Raw genomic sequence first — 23146 nt, 5'->3', positions numbered from 1 at the left:
GTATTCCTTATTTCCACGAAAATCAGATGTGTTTCAATGGAACAATAATCATCTTGAGGAAGAAGACAAAAATGTATTGTGTCAAATTAATGAACCAATGATTCAGTATTAGCACTATTGACTGATAATAAAAACAATTATATAAATACATTTAAAAAGACACAATTTTGTAAAAATATGTAATTTTATTCTTTTGGCATTTAAACAATAAGATCATGTGTGCAGACAGAAATCCGTTCCTGCAAGCAGTTCACTAAAACACCACATGAGCAATTAGAGATGGTTTATGAATTGTTTGTGTCTTTAGATAACTGCTGGGGTTTTATCATATGCATGACAAATTGATGATGACTTGGTCATTAGTAAAACATTTATACATCGAGGTTTCTCTCTTTGACCTGTTATTGATCAGTATGCTGTACCCTGCCTCTCACCTGCAGCTGGGATAGGCTCCAGCTTCCCATGACCCTGAACAGGATAAGTTGTAGGCCTATAGAAAACGGATGGATGGAAGTATCTCACTCACTCTCTTACACACACATACACACACACACACACACAATTTGGAGTGTTCAATTAACCTGCCATGCATGTCTTTGGAATGTGGGAGGAAACCGGAGTACCCGGAGAAAACCCACGGAAGTACGGGGAGAACATGCAAACTCCACCCAGGAAGGCCGGACTGGATCTCACATCCTCTGCACTGGGAGGCGGACGTGCTAACCAGTCAACCACTGGTTGCTGCCCCGCAATAAAAAAAGAAGAAAAAAAAAAGAGGAAAAAGTGCTCTTAAATCATGCACAATACAAACCTTGACCCAAAATTGTTATATTGTTATTTACAAATCACAAAAACAAACCACTTACAGTATTTAACAGTGACATACTGTAACTGGGTCATGTGTTGGCATGTTCTCAATCTAGAAACTAGATCTTGTTAAGCAGCAGTCAAGTAACTAATCATTTGATCCCAGAACAAATTAAACTCAAATTTCAAGGCACCACTGTATTTTGTATTGTTTTGTTTTGTGAGTTGGGAGAATGGAAACAGGAATATTTCACTATTTAGGGGCAATACAACAGATTTGTTGTCTTGTACAGAGGCACTAGAGCAATATCACACCACAAGCTCCATAGTTGGATCCATTAGCCCATCTTAACACATACTTGTACAATTCACCCTTACTATCAAAAGTGTGACCTCATACTACTCTATCTATCCTTTCATTCATTTTCTACCACTGATCCTGTTTTGGGTCACAGGTGAGCTGCAGAACCTAACATGCATGTTTGTGAAAGGTGAGAAGAAGCCAGCGAAACTGGAGACAATCCCACTTTAGATTATCATAAATTCCCATGCAGGTGTGAATAATAACAATCAGATTTATATAGCGCTTTTCTAGACACACAAAGAGAATGGATACATTATTCATGCACTCACACATTCACACTGTGGTAAGCTACTTACAGAAGCATGGCTGCCAGTGTGCGCCTTCGCCCCCTCCGACCACCGCCAAACATTCGCACCTTCCATACACCAGTGGGAGTAGCACTGGAGGCAGTGTGTGTAAAGTGCCTTGCCCAAGGACACAACGACACATGACTTGGGGAGAGCGGGGATCAAACAGCCGATCTTCTGGTTACTTAACGACCGTCTCTACACCCTGAGCCACAGCCGCCACAATGAATGTGAGTGATTGACAGACTTCTTGCCAAAGTCATTTGGAATAGGCTGGTAGAAAATGAACAGATGTATACTTGTATTAGCCAGAGGAACTTTGCAATACTATGTACAAAATAGCTGAGTTGAAGATTTAAAACCAAAAGTTACAAAATTGAAAAATGCAATGAGAGCCACAACATAAATATTCATTCTGCTTGCGTACATTCAACTTCACTGTGTCATGTACCGGACAGGGAGGGGTTTGAATTTTCTTGTAACTGTGAAATACATAATTTTTCCCCCCATTCAAAGTCAGGCAGGCGAGGCAGTGTTGCCCTGTAAAGCACATTTAGTGAAGATGGAAAGCAACTCCTATTTTAATGTAGGGCCTATGGTATAGATCAGTGATTTTTAGCCAGTGAGTGGGAGATCAGGTGTGCTGCAAGAAATTATCAAATTTTGTTAGTCTGTAAATACATAGCCTACTACAAATAGGGCATCTTTGATCCTCTATCTACGCCAGCATACTCTTCTATGAGATAGCAGAACGTACATAATTAAACATGTGTATCCACTTTTGGTGGCATTTTTAGATTGTTGGTGTGCTCTGAGCGTTTTCCCCACGTCAAATATGTTCCTTTGCTTAGTAAAGGTTGGGTTAAGAAAGTATAGATCAAAGTGAAAAACAATTCTAGCTTGTCAACTGACTGAGCCACAGTTTCATCGGAACTGGCCAACAAATCTCTACAATAAATGCATAGAAATAAACCTCTTTTCTGATGATTTGAGCTTTTTGCCTAATTGTATCCCATTGAGAAAGTGAGGCTAGTCACACTCTACAATTCCCCTTTTACTTGCTGCGTTAGGCTGATTATTGATGACTCATAGAACGGAAAAACAGTGGTGTCAAAGGTCTTTCGATGTTTTCTTCGGACTATTGACCTCAATAGCTTGTTGTGGAGCTGCACCATTAGCTATTGGTTTTGGCTTCAGCTTCATATACTTGACCAGGATGTGGAATTGCTGTTATATTTTGTTTTATGGCTTCATCAGCTCCATGATTTTCTAGCCTGGAAACCAGACTCATTGCTGTAACTAGTAGATGAGTACTGTTGGTATCAAGCGCATTTCTGAGGTGCTTACCAAACAGGATCCGATCAGGGAATATGTGTGGAAGAGTAGTACATATTAAATACTGTATATAATATTCATATGCAAGTCCGTGAGTAAACAGTAGCAGTGGGCGGATACGGAATAAATTCAACATGGCTACTCAAAGAGAGACAGTAGTGAATGACTTATGTCGTCTTTGCGGTAAAAACTTGAGGATTTGTGTGACGATAGACCTCCAGCGCCAAAGAGTCACGTTGCTCACGAAGAATACGTCACAGCAAATACACAAATTGATTGCATGGTTTGTTTTGAGCCGGGCTGAAATAACTTTCAATGGCAAAGTGACTGGACAAATTTTCTTTCGTTAAAGATGCACTTTGTAACAATTTGCCCAAAACATATATTTACAGTAGCCTTTTTATTTGAACATTTTTTAATTAGTAGATTAACACCTTAGCTGTTCATAATTTGAACACCTGCAAGCCTCTGGCCAATAGTTTTCAGACTGGATTTGGGTTTGAATTTCTCACCCTCTGTCTGCGGATGTGCCATCATGTGCGTGTTGTGCACTTGAAGAAGGCAAAATGTAGTTTCATTTTCCGGCCACAGGTGACAGTAGCGATTCGAAATTCAATTTTCTGCCTTCAGTAGTCAAAGCGGCAAGGAGGAGGGGTGGGGGGCTGATTCTGAGACCACGATCATCTGATAGAAAAGGGCGAAAATCCTTCCCCGATTGGAGGAGTTAAGTATTTTTGCCATCTTGAGATTTACTGGTCAAAAAACTTTGACTTCATCCCCTTACCAGCCAAAAGAAGAAAACAATAGTAGAGTAGTTTTTAGTAATACAGCCATTTTTAAATTAATGACAGTGTATTTATAGCAGCAGCAGCACTAACTACAGACAACTTAGAATACACCGGAGTGTGTCAATTAACAAAACGACCAAACAGAAAATCACAAGTGTTTGCATGAGTCTTTTCAGTCTTGCAGTGACTTCTGGATGATTTGGTCCCTTTAGATGTCCTTGTGAATTTACGGTGTATACACAACAAACTTGCCCTCCTCTATTTGGGACATTCGTCAACTCCTAGCAATCAACATACAAGCACATGACAATGGGGGGTGGGGGGGGGGGGGTCTATTTCTTTTGCTCTTTCAAGTCTTTTTTCTTCTCACAGTTTTCTTTCTCATATTTGTCTTTGTCAGATTTGGTCACACTGTTGTAAGAGGGAGGGGAAGCCGTGGATGGGGTCATGTCAGTTTTGTCCGAGGTGGAGATCTCATTGAATTTGCTGATGACCATCACATCCTTGTCAGGGTCACGCAAGCCCTCTTTCAGCTGCTCTTTATAGAGTGCCGAGGCCTTCTTTATGGCCGTGCAAATCATGTAGCGGCGGAAGGCTCTCTGGATGATGATGGAGGACATGTCTTCCTGCTTGCGGCGGAGAGTGGTGGTGATTGGCTCGTACGACACCTTTGAAGGATTGGATGCCATAAAGCGTTCCTCCATCTGCCCGCGCAACACATCCATCTCACCGCCTTCCCCGAGTACTCGCTTAGTGAAGGCAAACAGGATGTCAAGGCAGTGGATGCGCTCGCCACTGACCATCGGCAAGTCCATGGAGATGAGCTGAATCATGTTGGGCTTAGGCATACGCAACGGAGGGTCCAGCGCGTCGGCAAAGTCAGAGAGTTTGCTGTACTCCACGAACTGTGTGGCGTCGGGGTCGAAACGTTCCCACACTTCGTAAAACATCTCAAAGTCGTCCTCGCTCAGTGGCTCGGCACTCTCTTCTGTGGCCACGCTGAAATTCTCCAGGATGACGGCAATGTACATGTTGACCACAATAAGGAAGCAAATGATGATGTAGCTGACAAAAAAGAAAATGGCCACCGATGGGTTGCCACAGTTGCCTTTGTAGGAGTTGCCCGGGTGCTCCATTTGGCTATCGCAGTCTGGTTCCCTCTTGTTCAGGATGGGAGCCAGCAGACCATCCCACCCAGCTGAGGTAGTGATCTGGAACAAACAGATCATACTATTCCCAAAGGTCTCGAAATTGAACAAGTCGTCAATTCCATTCTCCCGTTTGACGTAGGCAAAGTTGGACATGCCAAAAATCGCGTAGATGAACATGACCAAGAAGAGGAGGAGACCAATATTAAACAGGGCAGGAAGTGACATCATCAGGGCGAAGAGGAGTGTCCGAATGCCTTTGGCACCCTTGATAAGGCGGAGAATGCGGCCGATCCTGGCCAGACGGATCACTCGGAATAATGTTGGCGACACAAAATATTTCTCGATCACTTCTGACAAAAACATACCTGCAAAAGTAAAAACATCCAATTAGCACATTTGGATAGAACGGAACCCAAGAGAGGTCAAAATGTACCCATGAAAATAATGCCGTCCTTACCTACAATGGACAGGATCACCACCACAAAATCAAAAATATTCCAACCTATGGTGAAATAATAGTAACGCAAGGAGATCATCTTTAGGACACACTCTCCTGTGAAGAGCACAATGAAGACCAGGTTGATCCAGTAAAGGATGTTGTCCATGTCTAGGGTCTGGTCGTCAGTCTCCACCATCATGGTCACCATATTAAGGCAGATGAGGATCATTATTACAATGTCAAAAGCCTGCTTCGTTATGCAGTCGAACACGCAGCCTTGAAAAGCATTCTGAGGGTCAAACAGAACAAGAAACAAACAATGGATTAGTTTTGATGGGATCTGGGGATGGCTTCGGAGGCTATATGTAGCGCCAGTTAAATATATTCAAATTATTTTCTCAGCAACCCCCCCCCCCCCCATGTATCAGTCAAGCTCTCTTTTAGCCCCAGGATAGAAAAAAATCCGGTTAATGTCCTTGACAGGAATATCAGCATACAAGATGAGAATGTGGAAAGGTCAGAGGAAAACTTACCGCTGGCCGAGGAATTGGCTTTTGTGGTTTCTTGGAACCCAACTTCTTCATAGCGTTGTAATATTTCTTCTGTTCCTCTGTCATGAAGATATCTTGCCCTCCAAAGTATAGAAAACACAACAATAGATGGTTATAACCAAGGAAATGAACCATCAAGAGACATTTTGACGACTTATCTTTTTCTTCTGCTGGTTGAAGTTGTCAATGATAACACCAATGAACAGATTGAGGGTAAAAAAGGAACCAAAGATGATGAAGATGACAAAGTACAAGTACATATACAAGTTCACTTCATATTTGGGCTGATCCTCCAGCTAAGAGGGATGCAGACAAAAAGAAAAAAAATGTTATTTGTATCAGTACATTTGAGGACAAATCCATTTTGAAATTATTGGATATAGTTGATTTTATCATTTGGAATAAACTTACATCACGAGAATCCACTGCTGCATACATAATGTCCATCCAGCCCTTAAATGTTGCCTAACAACAAATAAGAGTGAATAAGTCAGACTGAGTGTATCTACCTATCCATCCATTTAAACTCTCCTCCCAAATGATTGGAACAGTGAGACCAAGTACATGACTTTTGCTGTCGGAAGCATTTGAAAAAACAACCAATAATGAATATCAACATTTCAGATTATTTCCAAATGTTGTTCTGTTTGAAACTATCCATTTTTCATGTGAACGACATGCGAGTAAGTAAATTACATTCTGTCCCAAAAACTACACTGATCAATTTTAAGTGATTCAATGAGTAGCCCTAATAGCACTAAGTGAAAGAAGTCAAATGGGTACTGAAAGAGGCTGCAGTAAAAGGACGTTGATGTCAGGGCTTGATGCAGTTATTGTAAAAAAAGGACTTCGCAAAATTAGTTTCAAATACTGGAATGCTATCTCCAATCAGACATTGATATAAAAGCTGAAATGCTGCTATGTTGGACAACATTTGTCTTTTGATCTCAAGCACAATTGTCTTGAAGGAATTGTCCTCACTGTTCCAAAAGGCATGCTGTGACTTTTTGAACACCTCACCACTTGCAACAACGCCAAATAGCCAGCACCGACGTTGTCAAAATTGATTTTGACATTCTTCCACCGGGCGCTGTCGTTGACCAGATTCAGGCAGTCGGACTTGTTGTTGACCACCTCGATGGGGAAGACCTTGTCAGTGGTCGTGTTGACGCAGTAGTAGTACTTCCCTGCGAACAGGTTGACCCCCATGATGCTGAAGATGAGCCAAAAGATGAGGCAGACCAGCAGCACATTCATGATGGAGGGGATGGCCCCCAGTAGCGCATTCACCACAACCTGCACAGGTTCAAAATACAGACAAATTCAGCACCTTCTTGTTGCTCAAATGGAGGAGCTCTGTTTCCCCAAATAAAGGCTGCTTAATTTGGGATAAGTGACCATTACAATCATCTAATCACTTGACTGTTTTTACATTATACAAAGGCTACATTTATTGAGTGACGTCTGCACACAAAAGCTTTTACTACCAGACATTTAAGAAGGTGAAGGTTGATTCAGTAAAGATTACAATTTCATAGGAAAAAAAGCAAAACGGAAAAAAACCTTAGAGGCAGGATGAGGTCACAACATTTTGTCTGACTGTAAATGAAAAAAGACACACAACAAAGAAAAAGATTACAGTTCACATTTACAAGGCACCAAACAAGCAGCGTCAAAAAGCAATGTCTGCAATCCATCAACACGATGTCAAAAGAAACATGCAGAAAGAAGAAGTACAGAGTTGAACTGGAAGGAGAACATGCAGTTAAATTCAAATGACACATTTTAAATTACCAAAAGGCATGTACAGTATATCCATAGCTACACGATGAGTGGTAAAGAAAACAGCTTTGCCTAAGATCCCGAGTGGAGAACTTAACATGTTTTAGCGTCGACATTTCTTTGCAAACATCACAAAGCTTGCATTAAAAAGGAATCTTACTTACCCGCATGCCCTCGAACCGAGACAGGGCTCGCAGTGGCCGGAGGGCTCGCAGTGTCCTCAGGGATTTGATGGCAGTGAGCTCGGAGTAGCCCAGCGCATTGGCCACAAGGCTGATGAGGGACACCTGAGAGGACATGGTGTATGACAGGGGTCACCAAACGGTTTGAAAGCTACTTTCCCGGTTACTGATTCATGTGAACGGCTACCAATTTGATGCATACTACTGAAAAGGTAAATGTGTTCAAATTATCTTTAACTCATTCACTGCCATTGACGGCTATAGACGTCAAAAATTCATTTGAACTATTTCTATTAGTTTAACAATTTTTTAACCTAGATTTTTTAATTGAACATTTAGAACAGATATAAAATTTGTGATTAATCGTGAGTTAACTAGGGAAGTCATGCGATTAATTACAATAACAAATTTTAATCGCCCCTAATTTTTAATAATCTTTTCATTTTTTAAATTGCGTCAGGCAATTACATTTTTTAAATTGTAATTAATCACATGACTTCAATAAACTCACGATTCATCACAAATTTTATATCGGTTCTAAATGTACAATATATATATATTTTTTTTAGGTTTTCATACTCTTATTAACAAAAGTGGAAAAGGTGTTAAACTAATAGAAATAGTTAAAATGAATTTTTGACATCTGTAGCCGTCAATGGCAGTGAATGACTTAATATTATTATATGTTGTAACTAGATGAAGCAATTTCTGGAGAAATTGTATGTGAAGGCTGATATGCTGAATGAAAAAAGAGAGCAACGTGGAATCATATTGAATGAGGAATGTTGTTGTCCACCCATGTGCACAGTTAGACTGCGCTTTGCGTTAGACTTGCGCTGGGCATGAAAATGGGAGCCTTTATTTCTATACATTTCCACTTGTCATTACATTTTCAAATGATCACTTCTACAACATTCCTAGAAAATCACAAATGTCCCATCGCAGGTGAGCTAGCTTCAGAAAGGGCCCACAGACTACTCATGTGGTCCCTGGGGGCTAACTGGTACCTGCGAGCACCGCGTCGATGACCCCTGGTGTATGACATAAGCATGGTTGAAAATATGAAAGGTCTCAACATGTTAACAACACCAATCATTGTCCAGAGACAGCAGGTTGACCACCTTGGGCATGTTGGGTTCAAAATATCCTAAATTAGCGTGAAGTATACAAACGTGGAATGAATATGCCAGACTTCATCCACAGTTAAAGATGTTTAGTGTTGTACATACGTCAACAATGAGGAAGTCGAGCCAGCACCAGGCGTTGGTAAAGTACTTGACAAAGCCGTAGGCCACCCACTTCAACAGCATCTCCAGAATGAAGATGTAAGTAAAGACCTTGTCCGCATACTCCAGCATCGTTTTAATGGTCCTCCTCTGCTCAATATAAACGTCCTCAAAAGCCTGAGCGAAAGGCAGGGAACAAGTAAAAAAAAAAAAAGGTTACATTTAGAGACTTTTGACTGGACTTTTGAGTTGGGTGCGATTGAATGAAAGCATTTCAACTCACCAGTGCACCGCTGCTGAGCAGGATCATAAAAATGATAAAGGATTCAAACCAGTTGTGTTCCACTATTACAAAGCAGGTTTTCCTTAGTGCCCACCAATTCTTAAACCAGGATGCTTCCTCATTGACCTGGCAACACTGGAATCTGCTTACGCATCCTACAATTGCAGAACACCACAAATGAAATGGACCACAGAAATGAATTGCATGGTTGTTGGCAACCACAATGCATCCCACTGCAAATGTACCATGACAGTAACTACAACAACAGAAGTGTGTGTGTGTGGTTTTTTGTTGGTGTATGTAAAGTTGTCAACATGAGGGGATGTTTGAGATGACAGACTTTTGCATGCAGTGTCTTACAGGTATAGCAAGGCAGTGCGGAGTTTTTAACAACTCCACAACCCATCACATAACATGTACTGGTTAATACAAATCCTGGCCCCAATGACGTTACAGTAAACATTATTTGCAGCAGATAGGGCACAATAGGACACAAATAGGGGGAAAAAACACAAGTAATTGATGCCCCCTAAAATTATTTTATAATTGCCTACATTAATAGTTTTACATGAAGAAAATTTGAAGTTTGTATTTGAAATACAGGGTTAGACCACAAATGATCAAAACAGTTTTCAATACCATTTCATATTCATTTTACAATATTACCCTTAATGGCGTAAAATTTAATTTCCAAAACAAAAAGCACTAGAAAGTGAGCATGCACGTGCACCTGAGGTAAAGATTCTCTGCAACATCTGCTAACAACCCAGCCTAAACTTATGATCTTATTTTCTCGGTTGAGACAGACCACTTCAAAAATAATTTCTTTAAACCTAATTACTCATTTCCAATCAGTCAGCGCTTTGGTGCCTGATTGTGTCACCTTTGGGCATAATAGAAAACGCGCCAAAACAGCACTATTCATTCGTAAAAGCGCAAATCACACACAAGGTTTCATCCGCGACATTGACAAATATTTACAAACAAAAAACAAAGTAAATACATCAAAAGAAGAGAGTTCAAGAACTCAATTTGGGAACAATCAGTAGAAAATGCAAGCATTTTTCACAGAAGAGCTGAGGATAGTTTTCACAGAAAATAAAAACAAAGAGGTGAATTTGTGAACAAAGACTTCACTGAATTTGATTTCTAAATTCCATCTTCACACCCACCTGCGCAGGGTATTCGCACATTAGGAATTGTAGACAAACTGCCAGATTAAATCATTAGGCGAGATGAATACGAACTACTTCTTTTCTAACCTGATGAGCATTCCTATTCACTGTCACTCAGCTGCGAGTTGAACACACCACATGAGCAGTTCTGTCCCACTTTTCCTTGATCTATCATACTTGTAGCCGCCATCTCACCCTCAGTAAAGCAGGCCTCGGGGTCCAGTGACTCCTCTGGCTCCAGTTCCACCGAATCAACCCCGTCTCCTGGAGGGCGAATATCAACAGTGCTGCCTTCTGAAGAGCTAAGATGTTTAGGCTCTATGTCCAGTTTCTGCATGGACAAGGAAAGGTGCACAAAGTTACACTGAAAATGTAGAGTTGTTCCAGGACCAAATGTCCTGATCTGGCTTTTTGTGTTATTTTCTATTCAGATTAGGCACCGTCATAACAGAGTTGGACTCCTTTTCAACGTCCTCATTGTCATCACATGCAACAGTGATCAAATGTACCTACAGGCTTTGGCATGACATATCTGAAGGCTCAAATCATATCATATAGCAACACATGACATGGGGAGTTGGACATTACTGTAATGCAACTGTGGGTACGTTTGATGTGACCTCAGTTTGAGGAAGAGTGCATGCAGTATTCCAGTGCATCATCAATCCAAGCCTGAAATTGTACCAAGCAAAACATGTGCGGTATTTTCACGTCTACTGAGAAATGAACAACCCAGATCAGTTTGTATTCAGTTTATCTGCTTCAATAGTTTCCCCAAAAGTTACTGCATATACCCCTCGCCCCATAGAGTGCAATCCGCCCACCAAAAGTTCTGATCACCAGTTTTCCTCAGTGACATGAAAATACATAATTTCCATTCCTTGAAAGCAGTGTTTGAGCTTTTTTTCTGTTGTGTTGAAGTCGGTAGATGACCACATTAGCTTACCAGCAAAAACCAGCACTGTGCACTGTTTATAAGACAGCATGTGGTCTGGTGTTTTATCCATTTCCCCCACTTCTATAACATCATGTGAGACATGTCAAGTCTTGTCTTGTCGTTTTTGATAGGGAAAGCCTAGTGTTGCATGCCACTTTCATTTGGTGTATGAAGTTTTGAAACATGTCATCCTACACAGTGCAGCAGCCCTGATTGCAGTGGGACCCAGCTAATAGGACATGGGAATGATGGAAGCATGCTTCTCACATGTGCATCCATTTCTGAAAGGATGCCGTCTTACTCTACCTTTGTACTCGTTTGGCCACGATGGGTTATGGATTTTATGGGGTGAGGTCTGGATATGCTTTTATCTGCAGCAGTTTAGCTTGGCATGCTATGCTAAACTTCCCTATCTTAAAATGGTGTTTATGCAGATTATTGATAGGTTGTTGGGGTGATTTATACTATATAAAACTTACTAGTGATTGACAGAGAATATTGTGTTTTGATACAGTGCATTTTTAATATATGTATTTTTTATATATAGTAAAAACAAAAGTCTCTTTGTATTTTACATTCCATTATCAGATGCATCACAGGAATAACATCTTATTTCAGGTATGTTAAAAAAAAAGGAATGTGCAGTTTGATTTATGACCCTTTTATGATCCGAAAATGAAAGAATGTATGTGCTTAGATTTTCGTTTTGTTTCATTCATTCTCTGAACTGCTTATCCTCACTCGGGTTGTGGGCACACTGGAGTCTATCCCAGCTGTCTTTGGGCACTGTGTGGCCATTTAAAAAAAATATATATATTATGTTTCAAAATGTAATCTATTACTGACACCACAGACGTCAATGACCTTATGTAACTGGATATGGCTTATAAAATTCAGAAGAAGTAGAAGTAGAACCCTGACAAAAACAAAACAATTCAGTGTTGAATTTATGTTCTCCTTGGTCCAAACAGGTCTCCCACCCCATTCACTTTTGTTTCTTGTGATTTAATAGTGTTACTGTCGGGGATAAATCTGCCACAAAGACTGGAGCACAGGCAGAAAGCCCGATTACAGTTTACCCATGCTGGAGGAATTTGGTTTGCAATTGGAAAGTCAAACAATAATAATACAGTTTGTAAACGTATTGAATAATGGATAAACCTCCTTTGGAATCCTACATGTGAGTTATATAAGGTCAACTATGCTTATGATGTCAGAAAAAAACACAATATAATCCATAAATTGATCATTAGGGTCATAGATCAAAGCCATGTTAAACTACAGCACAATTAATAACCTCGTTCTCTTTTTATTTGCTCACTCTTCCAATTCGTCCTGTTTTTCAACTGTTAAATGGAGACCAAATCCCAGGTCAAAAGCAACCAATTGAGCAGGCAAAGAAAACTAAACAATTACAGTGTGTAGCCTATGTGTACTGCTGTATGGGGAAGAGGTGGGAATAAAGGAAAGTGGGTTGTGGGTGGGGCGGAGGGCAAGACCAGGCAAAGAACGAAAATGGGCAGTCCATTAAAAGTATGAGGAAAAAAATGCCTGTTCGTAAATGACATTGGCAGTCCTCATGGTTAGTGCTATGATACAACAAAGTGCTCTTACAGTTCTTCTCTCACTGAAAACCTTGAGAGCGTCTGTGATATGGCTGCAATAACAAACGGGGGTTAAACAAAGTAAGTCGTGCGCAACCACAGGCCAGCATTCAACCTCATGTCTGCATTCAAAATTGCATTAGGATTTTCTTGCATAAAAGATACTGTACATAAACAGTGCACACCATCTGCAACTATAAATATGCTCAATGTTGTGCACAGTCCAAACACCTGTATATTATATAAATAATGGTTCAAATGGAAGGCGACCTCCTCAAGACCTGTAAGCACCAAGTGCAAGATGGTTATGAGGTTATGTTGGTTGCCAAAATGTGCCAAGGACCAAGTCACAGTTCAAGAGGGTACGGAGCCACCAGATTCAATTGATGGAGCTGCAGAGGTAAAAACCTTACCATGTGTGGCAGTTTTGAATTTTGTAATACACATCACTGCCACCTGCAGGACCCAATCATTCTTATTACAGTTTGTTCTGTAAGACCTAAGAATTACAGCGGAATGGGATCTGGGAAACAACTAGACTTTACACAATCAGGATGTTCCTACCATCGGGCAAAACAACAACAGCCGATCACCGATTAGATCAAAAGATGGAGCAATATATCTATGTGAAAAACTTTTATATTTACTCTACAGTCGCCATTTGCAGAGGATAGGGACTGGCCAGACCCTGGGGGGAATTTTCCCAAAAATGCTGATGAACATTAAATATAACATGTAATGTCTTATTTTGTGGAGCTGATCAATGATGTCATTGATGATCGGGCAAATTAAGACATTACAGCCGATAACCGAATTTGCATAAAATGTGATTAGATCGGTGTAAATTCTAGTGGCAACAATAATTTACTTAATTTTACTTGGAATTTCAATTAGATTGTTTCTTGTCAGCATAGAGAGGAAGTTGAGATCACCCTCCAGGCAGTTCTCAATTAAATTAGCAGCGTCTGTGGCGTTTCACAATGACCTGCCCTTGCTGGTCTGTTTTTCAAGGAATCGTCAAAGTGAATCCACGTCATAAGCTACGGAGGCAGTAGCTCATCCATAAGGTTACAGTTCAAGTCCCGCTGCGGGCAAAGGAGGGGAGCTCGTCTGTACCCGGACTACTGCTGATGCCCCCTCGAGCATGTCATGAGACCCTCCATCCTGAAACCTTTGTAGCAAATTTTGACTGGTGCTATCTTTAAAAGGGAAGTCAACCCCCCAATAATATGTTCTATGCAGCCCCACTTGTCTAAATGTGGTATTTTGGTTAATATTGTGTTAGTGGAATATGAGTTAAGCATGCGAAATCCAGCAGCTTGTATCAATATCAGAAGGCGGCCATTTTGCCCCTTGTTGTCAAGTAAAAATGACATCAAAGTTGCGCAGGTCTCAGGTAACAACCAATGACAGCTCAGCTTCAGACAACAGGTGAGCTGTGATTGGTCGTTGCCTGAGCCTTAGCAACTGTGATGTGATCTTCAGTCGAAAGCAAGCAGCAAAATGGCCGCCCCCTGAGATGGATAAAAATGGATGGATTTTGCCGCATAACTCATATTCCACAAATGTAATATTAATCAGAATGTCATGTTTAGACACATATTATTGTCAAGAAATGTTTAAGGCTGTACATTTTCAATTAAACTATTTAATGGGATGCCAAAAAGACTGAGTACACAACTGCGGGGCCTTTCTCTGCCAGATGCGGAAGGTCTGAGCTCCCGTCAGATGACTCCTCTTCAGAGCCTGCCGAGCCCAGGTGACAATGTGTGACCCCTACGGTCTCAACTGTGCCATATAAGGAAGGTCATAGCAAGTAGAAAGGTCACAGCAATACAGTCTAATCTGATTATGTGTGCCAAATGCACCTGATACCTTACCATATCGTACAACTGGGGGTGCTGAATAGAACAGTATTTAGGTACGTTATAACTTCTGATGAAAACCTGAACAGGTGGAATACTTGCAAAACGCTGCTCAAGTGATTCATCAGCCTTCGCTAGTGTCAATTTTAAAATACGCCGCAGATCGAGACAGAAAACGACAGACTAATCTTACCTCTTTGCTGTCCTCCACATCCGAGGAATCGCTGCTTAAGTCCTCTGTGTTAAGGTTCTCAAAGTCTGATTCGCCCACAGCAATAGGCACTGTGACCGTCAGGCTCGGGTTGTGAATAAACGACATGTAGTGACAATCGTCTATGGGGTACTTTTCTGTGCTATCCTCGTCAACCATGCCCCCGACAACCAGACCTCCTCCCGGACGCCCGTTGCCCTCAGCTGTAATGTACATTCCGCCAGGGTCTTTGGTCATTTCCACTGTTGTGTGATTGGTGATGCAGTTGCCTTTGCCGTTGCTATGGAGCTCTTCTAGGGGTTTGCTCTCCTCATGCAAGCTGGCGCCCTTCCCGCCCCCGCCGAAGAACAGGCTCTGGAGGAACTGTCGGACAGTCGATTTTAAGAAGGCAACGCCGCGCTGGATACGACCCACGGCAATTTGCAAGTTATTCATCTCGCTGTCGTCGTCAGTTGCTGCCAAGTTGTCAGCGCTGAATGAGCTCAAGAGCAGAGCCAAGAACAGGTTTAGAACCTAACAAGAACATGACAAAAGAAGACATGAATGACTGATAATGACTGGGCTACATTAGATGTCAACAATATATAAACTATTATAACAATATGAGATAAAATGGCACCTCTCTACAAGGAGCAAGATGTTATTAGATTACTTCGATCATTTCTCAGTGTAAACACGACAACTTAAGTCTTTTTAAAACCTCCATTATAATAGTAAATAGGAAACACACAACACAACTGCAGGCACTGAAACTCCTCACACGTGTGATGATGAACCCAATCAAACGAGATATTCACAGCAGCTTCGTGAGTGGGCGTGCAAGGCAGCCAAGCGATGAGGTGTTAAAAAAATGAAGCAACGACTAAACAACGAGTGTTAAAGCTGTTTCTTGTTAATATTGTTTCAGATATCTACAAATGCAGTTTATCAACAACTTGAAATGCTCACACTTTCTCTACTTTGTGATGCCTTGTTGGAAAGCACTGGCTTGCACACTTCAGAGGCATTTGAAAGACAACCATCTCTATAGAAGACTCATTTGTTCCTGCACGACTGTTATTATACTGCACCTCCACCAAAACTGGACAACTATTAATTGAGGACACCTGATATCAATTGAAAAATGATGGGAAAGGGCAGACATGGAACGCCAAGCTACCACAACAGCAGCCTGGGTGTCCATACAGGACTGCGACAGGCTGATCACCTCAATGCAGTGCCACAATAATGCACATTGGACAGTTATTAGAAAATACCTTTTTACATATAACTGATTTTAAGTAACCACCTGAAAAAAAAATAGCGACTTTCACATGAATTGCATTTTCTTCAGCTGCACCACCATGATTACATCATATGATAATGAGAAGTCAACCTCAAACATTTCTTGACAATAATATGTTATATGTGACCTCACTAGTCTAAACATGACATTCTGATTAATGTTACATTCGTGTAATATGAGTTATGCAGCAAAATCCAGCTGTTTTTATCCATCTGAGGCGGTGGCCATTTTGCCCCTTGCTGTCAACTGAAGATGACATCACAGTTGCGCAGGGCTCAGGCAACGGCCAATCACAGCTCACCTGTTTTCTGAAGCTGAGCTGTGATTGGTTGTTACCTGAGACCTGAGCAACTGTGATGTCATTTTCACTTGACAGCAAGTGGCAAAATGGCCGCCTTCTGACATTTTTAAACTCATTCACTGCCATTGACGGTTATAGACGTCAAAAATTCGTTTGAACAATTTCTATTAGTTAAAAAAAAAAATCCCACTTTTATTAACCGCATGACTTCAATAGTTAACTCACGATTAATCATAAATGTACAATAAAAAAAAATTCTCGGTTTTCATACTCTGGTTAACAAAAGTGGAAAAAAAATGTTTAACTAATAGAAATAGTTCAAATTAATTTTTGACGTCAATAGCCGTCAATGGCAGTGAATGAGTTAATAAAAACTGCTGGATTTTGATGCTTAACTTATATTCCACTAAAGCAATATTAACCAGAATACTGTATTTAGACGAGTGAGGCTGCATTAGAACATATTATTGTCAATAATTTTTTGGGGGGTGGCTTCCCCTTTAAACAAGCAACTAAATAAATAAAGCAAAAAAGGAGATGCTTACCACCAAGTTTCCGATGACCATAACCATCATGAAGACAATCAGACACATTGTCGGTCCTGATACCTCCATACAGTCCCACATGGTCTCGATCCACTCTCCACACAGCACCCGGAACACGATGAGGAAGGAGTGGAAGAAATCATGCATGTGCCAGCGTGGTAGCTGACATTCATCGTTTATGTTACAGACAAACTCTTTGTAGTTCTTGCCGAAAAGCTGCATGCCCACCACGGCAAAGATAAAGACGATGATGGCGAGGACCAGGGTCAAGTTCCCCAAAGCCCCCACTGAGTTACCAATGATCTTGATCAGCATGTTCAGAGTTGGCCAGGATTTAGCCAGTTTGAATACCCTCAGCTGTTGTAAAATAAATATAATAATTGGGATTATATTCAGGATTTGGATAGCGTAGACTAAAATGTGACTGTGTCTCTTACCAGTCGGAAGGACCTGAGGACAGACAAGCCCTCGACATTGGCCAAACCCAGCTCCATGAGACTCAGGCTAACAATAATGCCGTCAAAAATGTTCCAGCCCTCTTGGAAGTAATAGTAAGGGTCAAGAGCGATGACCTTGAGGCACATCTCTGCTGTGAAAATGCCAGTGAATACCTATTTGGGAAGAGGGGGGTATTTATACACCAATAGGCATCATAAAGGGCTGGATGGTTATGAATATTAGTAGGTACCTGGTTTCCAATAGAAAGGACATTGTTGAATTCTTTCGTCATTGGATAATGCTCCATGGCCATAAAAAGGGTGTTGAGGACGATGCAAATTGTTATGGTCAGGTCCACAAATGGGTCCATGACCACCATGTTGACAATGTCTTTAATTTTAAGCCAGGCAGGGCAACAATCCCAGATCAAACAAGTGTTGGCAAATCGATACCAGCAGGGGGGGAATTTCTGTCTCGACTCTTCAAGCTCTAGAAGGGAAACATTGAAATGCAGTGAAAATTACAGGAACTACTAGAACAGTTGATAATAATTAGGTTTCTGTCATTTATTGTTCTATAGCTCATTATATGTAGCATATAGGATGTAAAGAGTAGGTTAAGTAAAGTTTGGTGCTTTCCCCTGACAAAATTGGACATCTGTGAAAGGTACGATTTCTGACCTTCCATGGTGTTGGTGAGGATGCTGGCCACACTCATGGCTCTTTGCCTGCCTCCTGGTTCCTCTAAATAATCAACGGAGCATTGTTTTCTCACCTCAGTGTCTGTTGTGGTTCCCTAGAGAAAAACACACAATCCAAGATAATAATGTAATATTTGACCTATAGAATCACAAGAGAACTAGAGTCCATCAAGATTGTTGTCAATTTTCCCAGAAGTAGATGTCAAGTTCAGACTGTGCAAGGCTGAGACCAACAAAAAGTACAAGTCTCAGTTACGGTAATTGGTGTTTGACTTGTGTCGGACTTGCACCTATTAAGGCATTCAAAGCCCTTCACACTGACTTCACATTCACCTATTGAGAGATTGCAGCATTCGGAGCAACTTGGGGTTCAGTATCTTTCTCAAAAGACACCCCCACCTGGTGAACCATAATCCTGTGGGGTTGGGAGACAGCCACTCTACCACTGAGCCATGCCGCCCCCAAGTGTTAACATGAGATGAAATACAGCACAAATATGTCCACCTCTCGTGGACTGCAATCGATCAAGAAAATGTTTAGCCTCAGTCAGCAATATGTCCCTCATAATGTTTAATAACTGCTCTAATAAGAATTTTCTCCGTGGCACTGATGAGTTATTAACATTGTTTTTCAGTTTTAATTTATATTTTAGCCGTTTTGGATTTAGTTATAGCAGTATGGCTCAATGAATAGAATTGTATTCTTATCTGTGTTACTTTCATGAGAAAGGGCAACGGGTTTGTACATTTGCTATCTTTAATGGGAGGGCCGGTCCCTGCCGGTCGGAAGAAGGGAGTCACAGGCTTATTATTATTGTTTTTCTCTAATCTGATTTATACCCATGGGAACAGATTCTCTTGTATTCACTGAGTTGTAACCAAATGTACTGTGGGCTGATGGGTGGAGACATTTCGTATTCGCCCACTTTTTAATAAATAAGGATGTGACGGAGAGCCGGACACAGAACCTGATAGAACACGGCTTCAGTGTTGTCAGCCTTTTGTCATCAGAAGCTTCTGATAATTATTTACCTTTGCAAAGGGACTTCTTCACCAGGATCTCACCATTCAGTTAATTGAACACGCAAAGAGTACAATACTTAATATTGTCTACTCTAACAGCACCAAAAACGCTAGCAAGCTAGCTAGCGGTACACACAAAAAAAAAAAAATGGTTCAAAACGTTTTTTTGGTTTTACTTTGATGCCTTCTCAAATAAATGCATAACCAGAATGAAGCTTTGTTCATGTTTGACCAGCTATCGGTGAGCTAAACTGCGGACTTATTGTAGCTTAGCTGCCGTTGTGGGGTTTGTAGTGACGGATGAAGTCAGATATTGTTGTTGTGTCGAACCTCAATTATCTTCTTCCAATTGTATGAAAACCATAAGCTTTTAACCAAGCTCATCTCTCCGTATTTGTTTCATGAGGTGGCTTCTGCACATCGCATACAGAAAAAATAGCTTGTCTTTGACAAACAAAACAAATATCCTACTATCTTGAAATTGAATTTTTTCAAATGTAAACAGGCAGACTTGTCGAGTGATGTGGTGCGAGTCGAAGTCGAGTCTCATGAACACCAGGTCAAAGCAAAGTCCTTTTTTTTGTACGTTTTAGTCATGAGTCCTAAAATTGGCAACTTAAATCTGACTTGTGTCAAATCATGTGACTCAAGGTCTCCAACCTTGGGGTAAATAAAAAAATGAACCTCAAGCAGTAGGAGACCAACCGGAGAGTTAGTTACAGATGTTCCTCCAACCAGCGAAACAACGCCGTTGCAGTCCACCGCGCAATGCATCTTGCCATTGGCAGGAAGCATGACACGAGGTACCCTGAGGCTTGTCTGGCTGATGGCGCTGCAACGACGCTCCAGACGACGTGGCAAGAACAGGGAGCCCCGGCGACTGTCGCTCTCTTCGAAGGTGCTGTGCTCGTCGTCCGCAAAGTCGTTTTCTGAGCCCATGTCACGTACTCGTCCGCGGAAGCTGAAGAGGCTGGCTTGGCTGTTCCGCCGTGGTGAGAGGAGCGATCCACGTATACTGAGCAGAGACTATGAAAGAAAGTATCTGTGAGCTCTTCAAAATTATTTGTGTCTTTTTTAGAAATGCAATGCAACCTTGATTAAATGGACCCCAAAAAACTGATGCATGTTTTCTTTTTGATCTCTGCGGCCTTAAATAACAATGAAAGAAACTATTTTCTCACCACAAGCTGTACAAGAAGTGAAAGCCCATCATGTTTAAGAGTAAAATGTACCTGATTGGGTGAGGAGCACCTCTTCTCATAGGAAAGTCGGTTAGCATCCATGGAGAAGCGGAAGGACCTGTTGATGCTGTCCACGGTTACGGACTTATGGAACTTGTTGCATGCTTCTCTCTCCTCCTCCTCTTCCTCCTTCTGTTTCCTTTTCTTACGCCTGTTGCGTCGCTCTTTTGCACTTTTGGAACTGAGCTTGGATGTCACAGAGGACGACTCAGAGGTGGGGGGGCCCCCCCTCCCGCTGTACTCGCCGCTCTCCGTGGCCGCTGCCGCGGCAACCTGTCAGCCAATCGGAAAACAACACACAGTTGTCATGGCAACCCGGTGGCTGTCTGAAAGGCTTGCGCAAATTAATATGAAGAGAAAGCCTGGAAGCTGAAAGCAGACATGGAAGCATTGACAGTCTCTGGTCTAAAAATCATTGTGTTATTTACTTGGTTAAATTAATTTAATTATTCCTTTTTTTTAATTACTTGGGTAAAATCGCATCCTCTTTGTCTCTAATCAGTTGACATTTGTCTTTCAGTTTTCTAATTTTAGGGTTCAGTGACATTTTCTTTGGCAATGTGTTGTGACTGGTGTTTGCCCTTATACATAAATGCTTGCAAAGCTGAGAAATAGTACAATTCAGAATGTATCATCAGTGATTTCCAACGAAATTGAAATGTTCTGAATGGCTTGGGATGTTTGGGGGGATCCTTATTAAAATTAGATGGGGATCCAAATATTTGAGTATTTTTTTTTTAATTTGACAATTTATTGACAATAGGCCAAGTACTCAAATGTATACTCACCATTATCTCACTCAACATCTCTACTACACTTTTTTTTATTATCCTTTTTTCTCTCTCTCACAGATACAGTGCCATAATTTACTGTAGTTCGATGGAGAACAACTACCATCTCAAGCTTATTGGGGACCTTAAACATTGCTTGACAATAATATGCTATATGTGACCTCACTAGTCTAAACATGACATTCTTGATAATATTACACTTGATCCATGTCAGGGGGCGGCCATTTTGCCACTTGCGGTCAACTGAAGATGGCATCACAGCTTCTCAGGGCTCAGGCAACGACCAATCACAGCTCACCTGTTTTCTGAAGCTGAGCTGTGATTGGCTGTTACCTGAGACCTGAGCAACTGTGATGTCATTTTCACTCGACAGCAAGTGGCAAAATGGCCGCCTTCTGATATTGATAAAAACTGCTGGATTTTGCTGCTTAACTCATATTCAATTAACCCAATATTAACCAGAATACCGTATTTAGAATAGTGGGGCTGCATAGAACATATTATTGTCAAGAAAATTTGTTGGGATTGACTTCCTTTTTAACCTAGTGATAAACCAAAATTGTTCTTGCCTGTGCCTCCTCCTGCTGCCTCTTTAGTTGCTCTAACATGGCCTGGAACTCCTCCTCTTTTTGTTGAGCCTCTTCTATAGTGGCCTGGTTCTGCTCATCATAAGCCATGGCCACAACAGCCAAGATTAGGTTGACAAGGTAGAAGGAACCCAGGAAGATCACCAAAACGAAGAAGACCATGTAGGGCTTCCCTGCCGCACGCAAGGTCTAAAGGATTCAAGAGTATAAAGATCACAATAACACAAAAGCTTTTGAAACTAGACGATGTGCACATTCTGAAGAAATTGTGTGTGAAGGCTGTGAGGCTGAATGAAAAACACGAATTATCTGGACTGATATTGAATGATGTGAAGTATAATAAGTGACATGGAATGATATACAATGAGAAAGGGGTAAGGTGTTAAGAATCAAGTAGGGTATGAAGTAAAATTGGAAGAATCAAGTAGGGAATGGACTAACAATCATCCCTAAAGTGAAATGAATACCACTTTGAAATTATGTAAATATGTAATGCTGAATTGGCCATTAAGAATGAATTGGGAAAATTAGGGTACAAAATCAAGAATTGTGGGTAAGGCGTGAATATTTGGAATAAGAAAAATGGAAGCAAGAATGGCATAAATATTTGGAATATGTTCAAATTGGAATGACGAGAATCGGATGAATTATGTGGAAGTAGATAGATGCAAAAAAATGGGAGGAATAAAAAAAAGAGGAATAACATAACAGCAGCAATGCACACACAAATTATACAAACCTGCTGATAGAGGTTTTCCCAGTAGTCCTGTGTCATGAGTCGGAACAGAGACAGGAAAGCCCAACTGAAGGTGTCAAAACTTGTGTATCCGTAGTCGGGATTGCGGCCCGCTTTGATACAAGTGAAGCCTTCTGGACAAAGCCTGTCACACAATGATGATGTAAGTTCTTTTGAGATTCATACAGCGCATCCAGAAACTACTGTAAACTAAAACAGCCTCGACAGCCTTGGCTCAATACTTTGTTGAGGCACCTTTGGCAGTAATTACAGCCTCAAGTCTTATGGAATATGATGCCACAAGATTGGCAAACCTATCTTTGGGCAGTTTCGCCCATTTCACTTTGCAGCTCCTTACATGCTCCATCAGTTTGGATGGGAAGCGTCGGCGCACAGCCATTTTCAGATCTCTGAGATGTTTGATAAGATTCAAATCTGGGCTCTGGTTGGGCCACTCAAGGGCATTCACAGAGTTGTCCTCAAGCCACTGCAAGCTGTGTGCTTAAACCGTCA

General features: G+C 41.2%; 1 protein-coding gene across 1 annotated transcript in view; it reads right to left on the bottom strand.

Moving 5' to 3' along the window:
* Positions 1-201: 201 nt before the first annotated feature.
* Positions 202-23146, bottom strand: part of LOC147178715 (sodium channel protein type 2 subunit alpha-like) — a 35881-nt gene continuing 12936 nt past the window's right edge. The window contains exons 9-27 of the mRNA XM_086069046.1: positions 22637-22778; positions 21880-22086; positions 20511-20792; positions 19984-20304; positions 18237-18351; positions 17807-18045; positions 17556-17729; positions 17119-17475; positions 14970-15500; positions 10566-10701; positions 9196-9350; positions 8916-9089; positions 7669-7791; positions 6743-7018; positions 6134-6187; positions 5881-6018; positions 5705-5809; positions 5190-5460; positions 202-5097 (exon numbers count right to left, since the gene is read on the bottom strand). Coding sequence (XP_085925172.1) covers positions 3914-5097; positions 5190-5460; positions 5705-5809; positions 5881-6018; positions 6134-6187; positions 6743-7018; positions 7669-7791; positions 8916-9089; positions 9196-9350; positions 10566-10701; positions 14970-15500; positions 17119-17475; positions 17556-17729; positions 17807-18045; positions 18237-18351; positions 19984-20304; positions 20511-20792; positions 21880-22086; positions 22637-22778 — 4984 coding nt within the window. The 3' untranslated portion in view covers positions 202-3913. The remainder of the gene's footprint in view (positions 5098-5189; positions 5461-5704; positions 5810-5880; positions 6019-6133; positions 6188-6742; positions 7019-7668; positions 7792-8915; positions 9090-9195; positions 9351-10565; positions 10702-14969; positions 15501-17118; positions 17476-17555; positions 17730-17806; positions 18046-18236; positions 18352-19983; positions 20305-20510; positions 20793-21879; positions 22087-22636; positions 22779-23146) is intronic.

This window comes from Leptonotus elevatus, chromosome 2 (genome assembly GCF_054856555.1).
Source record: "Leptonotus elevatus isolate MCC_2025b chromosome 2, RoL_Lele_1.0, whole genome shotgun sequence".
In the NCBI taxonomy this organism is placed as follows: domain Eukaryota; kingdom Metazoa; phylum Chordata; class Actinopteri; order Syngnathiformes; family Syngnathidae; genus Leptonotus; species Leptonotus elevatus.
This window is presented reverse-complemented; position numbering and strand designations above follow the sequence as displayed.